The sequence below is a fragment of the Hypanus sabinus genome, chromosome 1 (genome assembly GCF_030144855.1).
Source record: "Hypanus sabinus isolate sHypSab1 chromosome 1, sHypSab1.hap1, whole genome shotgun sequence".
NCBI classification, from domain to species: Eukaryota; Metazoa; Chordata; class Chondrichthyes; order Myliobatiformes; family Dasyatidae; genus Hypanus; species Hypanus sabinus.
Window position 1 is genome coordinate 50,202,805 of NC_082706.1, and position 6,000 is coordinate 50,208,804.

Here is a 6,000-nt window from a genome sequence, read left to right on the forward strand (position 1 = left end):
CTCTGTTCTACTGTACTCCTCAATGCCCTACCACTCATCATGTACGTTCAAGAGCCGAGAGGTAATGCTGCAGCTATATAGGACCCTGGTCATACCACACAAAGTACTGTGCTCTGTTCTGGTCGCCTCACTACAGGAAGGATGTGGAAACCCTAGGAAAGGTGCAAAGGAGATTTACAAGGATGTTGGCTGTATTGGGGAGCATGACTTATGAGAATAGGTTGAATAAACTCGGCTTTTTTTCCTTGGACTGACGGAGAATGAGAGGTGACCTGATAGAGGTGTACAAGGTAATGAGAGACATTGATCGAGTGGTTAGTCAGAGGCTTTTCCCCTGGGATGAAATGGCTAGCACAAGAGGGCATAGATTTAAGGTGTTTGGTAGTAGGTACAGAGGAGATGTCAGGGGTAAGTTTTTTACGCAGGGAGTAGTAAGTGCACGGAATGGGCAGCCAGCAGTAGCGGGTCTTTTAAGGGACTCCTGGGTGGGTACATGGAGCTTAGAAAAATAGAGGGCTATGGGTAAGCCCAGGTAGTTCAAAGGTAAGGACATGTTCGGCACAACTTTGTGGGCTGAAGGGCTTATATTGTACTGTAGGTTTTCTATGTTTCTAAGTCCTATCCTGGTTTGTCCTCCCAATGTGCAAGACTTCACACTTGTCAGCATCAAATTCCATCTGCTAATGTTTTGCCGATTTTTCCTGCTAATCCAGATCCTGCTCCAAGGTTTGATAGTCTTTTTCACTGTCCATTACACCACAATCCTGTTGTCATCTGCATATTTGCTGATCCAGTTAACCCCATTGTTATCCAGATCATTGATATAAATGGCAAGCAACAACAGACCAAGCCCTGATTCCTGTCGTTCACCGCTAGTCATGGGCCTCCAGTCAGAGAGGCAAACATCTACTACCACTCTCTAGCTTTTATTACCTTATCTTGAATACCAAGCTCACACATGGGACCTTGTCAAATGACTCGCTAAAGGCCATGAGACGACATCCACTGCCAAGCCTTCATCCACTTTCCTGTTAACTACCTTCTAAAATTGGTTAGATATGACATATCATGTACAAAGTCATGTTGACTATCACTAACCAGTCACTGTCTATCCAAATATTTACTATATATCTGGCCCCTTAGAATGCTTCCAATAACTTACCGACTACTGACGTCAGGCACACCTGACTGTAATTTCCCAGCTCATTTTCAGAGGCTTTTTTAAACAACCGGACAGCATTAACAATCCTCCAATACTCTAGCACTTCACCCATGAAGGATATTTCAAATATCTTGGCTAGGGAATCTGCAATTTCTTCACAGGCATCCCACAAGGTCACAGGGAACACCTGTCAGGCCCCAGGAATTTATCCACTATAATTTGTCACAAGGCAGCAAACACCTCATCCTGTGTAACCTATACTGGGCCCATGGTCTCACTGTTGTTTTGCCTATCTTCATAGACTTTGCGTCCATCTCCCAAATATCAATGACTTGGATGTCAGAATTGATGGCTATGTTGCAAAGTTTGCAGATGATACAAAGATAGGTAGAGGGGCAGGTAGTTTTGAGGAAGTAGAGAGGCTATGAGGAGAATGGGCTAAGAATACAGTGTTAGGAAGCGTATGGTGTTGAAATTTGGTAGAAGAAAAAAAGGGTAGACTATTTAATAAATGGAGAGAAAATTCAAAAATGAGACCTGGGAGTCCTTAAGCAGGATTCCCCAAAGGATCATTTAGGCAAAATTTAGGGATGTATTAGCATGGACAGAAGATTGGTCAACTACAAAGCAGAGAATTGGAATACATGGGTGTTACTCTGGTTGGCAAACAGTGGTGAGCGGTGTGGCACAGGGGTCAGTGCTGGGCCCACGACTGTTCAAAATATACGTTAACAATCTGGAAGAGGGAACAGAGTGTAGTGCATCTAGGTTTGCTGATGACACTAAATTGAATAGAAAAGCAAATTGCGCAGAAGATATGGAGAGTCTGCAGAGAGATATAGGTAGGTTAAGTGAGTGGGCAAAGGTCTGGCAGATAGAGTACAATGTTGGTAAATGCAAGGTCATCCACTTTGGAAGGAAAAATGAAAGAGCAGATTATAATTTAAATGGTAAAAGAAATTGCAGCATTTTGCCAAACAGGGACTTGGGAGTGCTGGTGCATGAATCACAAAAGGTTGGTTTGCAGGAGCAGCAGGCTATCAAGAAGGTAAATGGAATGTTGACCTTCATTGCTAGAGGGATTGAATTTAAGAGCAGGTTGCAAATGATTATGCTGTAACTCTACAGGGTACTGATGAGGCTGCACCTGGAGTACTGTGTGCAGTTCTGGTCTCCTTACTAGAGGAAGGATATATTGACTTTGGAGGTGGTGCTTAGGAGGTTCACTAGGTTGATTCCAGAGATGAGGGAGTTAGACATGAGGAGAGATTGAGTTGCCTGGGACTGTACTCTCTGGAATTCAGAAGAATGAGAGGAGATCTCATAAAAACATATTAACATTATAAAAAGGATGGAAAAGATAGAGGCAGGAAAGTTGTTTCCACTGGTAGGTGAGACTAAAGCTCGGGGACATTGACTCAAGATTTCGGGGAGTAGATTTAGAATGGAGATGAATTGCTTTTCCCAAAGAGTGGTGAATTTATGCAATTCTCTGCCCAATGAAGCAGTGGATGCTACTTCAGTAAATATATTTAAAGCAAGGTTGGACAGAGTTTTGCTTAGTAGGGGAATTAAGGGTTATGGGGAAAAGGCAGATAGGTGGAGATGAGTCCACGATCAGATCAGCCATGATCATATTACATGACGGAACAGGCACAGCAGGCAAGATGGCCGACCCCTGCTCCTATATTCTATCATTTTCAGGTTGTGTTTGTGGTAAGGAAAGCAAATGTGATGTTAAAATTCAGTTCAAGGGGAGGAGAACATAAAAGCAAAGATGTAATGTTGAGGCTTTATAAACCACTGGTGAGGCCTCTCTTGGAGTATTGTGAGCAGTTGTGGGTCACTTAGAAAGGATGTCCAGATACTGGAGAGGATGCAAAGGATGTTCACAAAAGTGATTCCAAGATTGAATGGTGTGTCATATGAAGTGTGTTTGATGGCTCTGGGCCTGTATTCACCAGGGTTCAGAACAATGAGGGGTGACTTAATTGAAACCTGTCGAATGGTGAAAGGCCTTGATAGAGTGGAAGTAGAGAGTATGTTTCCTATGGAGTGAGTCTAGGACCAGAGGAGACGGCCTCAGAATAGGGGGGTGTTCTCTTAGAATGGATATCAGGAGGAATTTCTTTAGCCAGAGAGTGGTGAATCTGTGGAATTCATTGTCACAGGTGGCTGTGGCGGCCATGTCATTATGTATACTTAAGGCACAATTGATAGACTTTTGGTTGCTCAAGGCATGAAGGAACATGGGGAGAAGGGAGGAGTTTGGGGCTGAGGTAAATAATGGATAAGCCATGACAAATTTTTTGGATTGGCCAAGTGGCTTAATTCTTCTCCTATATCTTATGGTTCCAGTAAATTCAGATGCAAAAAATCCATTTAAGATCTCCCCCATACGTTTCAGCTCTGATCTTCAAAGGAGCAATTTTTTTCCTTGCTGTCTTTGTGTTCTTAAAATATCTCCAACAGCCCTAATGTCTTCTTTTAGCCCTGATTTCTTTCTTAAAGCATTCTCTTGAATATCTTATACTCCTCATGTACCTAATTTGTATCTACCTGCTCATTCCTGCTATCCACTTCCTCCTTCTTCTTCACCAATGCCTCAATAGCTCTAGAAAACCAAGGAACTGTGCCAATCCACATTTGCCAGGTTCTTCCAAAATTGGCCTTTCACTTATTTAGAGTCTCAACCCAAGAAACAGACCTACCCTTCACTGTAATTATTTTGAAACAAATGGCATTGTGATCACTAGATAGAAAGTGTTCACCTACATGCACTTCTGTTACCTCCCCGTCTCATTCCCTGATAGATCTAGAATTTTCATTTGGGATCTCTATGCACTGATTCAGGAAACTTTCCTGAACACACTCGAGGTATTTTCTCCCATCCAGCCCATTAACAGCAATGGAGTCCCAGTTAATATGTGGAAAGTTTAAAGCACCTCATGTCACAATCTTATGTTTCTTATAACAGTCTGTGATCTCTCTAATTTAATCATCTAAGTTCTGCTGCCTATTATGTGATCTATAACGTAATCCCATTAACATGGTCATACATACCTGTCTTGTTCCTCAGTTCTATCTATAAAGCCTCAGGAGAAGAACTGTTCATTCTATTCTGTATAAGCCCTACCATGTTATTTTCCCTGACTGGAAATGCCACATCATCCCTTTTAATCCCTCCCGGTCTATCATATCTGAAGCCACAAAATTCCAGAACATTTGACATTCAGACCTATTCCCCCTGCAAACAAGTCTCAGTAATGTCTACACATCGTATTTCCATACCCTGATCCATGCCTTCAGCTCATCTGCCCTTCCTACAATACTCCTTGCATTGAAATATTCAAAACTCAGAATATTAGCCCCACAATGATCAACTTTTTGATTCCTGACCTTGTACGTAGGCCTATAAACATCCATCTCCACAACCACTCCACTATCTGTTCAGGCACTCCAGTTCCCTTCCCTGCAGCTCTAGCTTACATCTCCAACAACACCGCTCCAACCCTTACAGCACCAAAACATTCCTACTGGGATAATGAATTCCCCTCCAATTCAGGTGCAAAGCATCCTGTCTGTACATGTCCCACCTTCCCTGGAAGAGAGCCCAATGATCCAATAATCTGAAGCCTTCCTCCTCCTGCACCATCTCCTTAGCCACGTGTTAAACTCTATTACTCAGGCTTTACCTTGTGCTGCCTCATTTTACTGATATTTTCTGCCCCTCCTGCCACACTTTGTTTGTCAAATCCCCCCTCACTCCTTTGTGCCACCGCTCTCTCACTTCCTCTTCAGTTATTAATCATTCTGCCCTTGGAACCCTCCCCTTTCTGTCTAGTCTAAATCCTGGTCTACACAGTATTCACGTGATTCCCCAGGACACTGGCCACAACATAGTTCAGCTGAAGCCCATCCCAATGGACCAGCTCTCTCTGTCTCTGTTACTGCTACCTTTGCCCATGAATCTGAAGCCTGTGGAGTTTATAATTCCATTAATACCTTCTCTCTCCTTCCTTTCCCTCAGTTTCAGAATTTGGCAGAACGCACAGGGATGGATAGGCGTTCCATGTTTGTGATTTCGAATCAGTGGAAAGGTGGTCAGATTGAGAAGATAAAATGCATCCTGGCCCTATATGTTCTGGATAATATGGTCAGAAACATTGATCGATTTTTCAAAACAGTGTAATGATCACAGCTGACCTTGTCCAGTGCTGAGAATCCGATCCAGTTTCAGGAGCACAGACACTGCTATGGGATTGATTTTTCTATTGTTTCCCCTGTAGTTTTAGTATACTTGCTTATATATTAGTACAATCAACTGTTTGCCTGTAGACATTTATTAACTTGTTGTATAATTGCTTCTATTATTCTTTAGTTTCTTTCCCTGTAAAGCTGAAGAGGGAATCACTTTCTCAAATAAACTGGCCGAGACCACTTGGCAGAATAAAAGCAAACAATGTGTTCATGTTCCTTTGATACAGACGGTCACCGTTAAAGTCGATCACTGTTACAACCAGTCACTGTTACAGATGGTCATAGTTATAGTCGGTTACAACTCCAATGGTCAAAGTCACACCCATTCAGTGTTACAGCATGTCACTGGTACAGTTGGTCAGTGCTATAGATGGTCACAGTTACAGCCATTCCCTGTTACAGCAGATCCCTGGTACAGCTGGTCACTGTTAAAGTAGGTCACAGTTACAGCCATGTATTGTTACAGCAGGTTAAATTTACTGCTGGTCACAGTTACACATGGTCACATTACAGAAGGTAAGTTACAGCCAATCACAGTTACAGCTGGTCAGTATTAAAGCCTTTCACAGTTACACCGG

At 42.7% G+C, this 6,000-nt stretch overlaps 1 protein-coding gene across 2 annotated transcripts in view; it reads left to right on the top strand.

Annotated features, from left to right (window-relative positions):
- LOC132393624 (interferon-induced protein 44-like) overlaps positions 1–5,616 on the top strand; it is a 29,586-nt gene extending 23,970 nt beyond the window's left edge. The window contains exon 8 of one of the 2 annotated variants that reach the window (XR_009512011.1): positions 5,193–5,327. Coding sequence is in view for 1 of the 2 variants with exons in the window: in XM_059969052.1 (XP_059825035.1) it covers positions 5,193–5,354 (162 nt within the window). In the remaining variant the exon portion in view is untranslated. Of the gene's footprint in view, positions 1–5,192 lie in introns of both variants that reach the window. The other variant, XM_059969052.1, reaches the window with a different exon arrangement.
- The last annotated feature ends 384 nt before the right edge of the window (positions 5,617–6,000 follow it).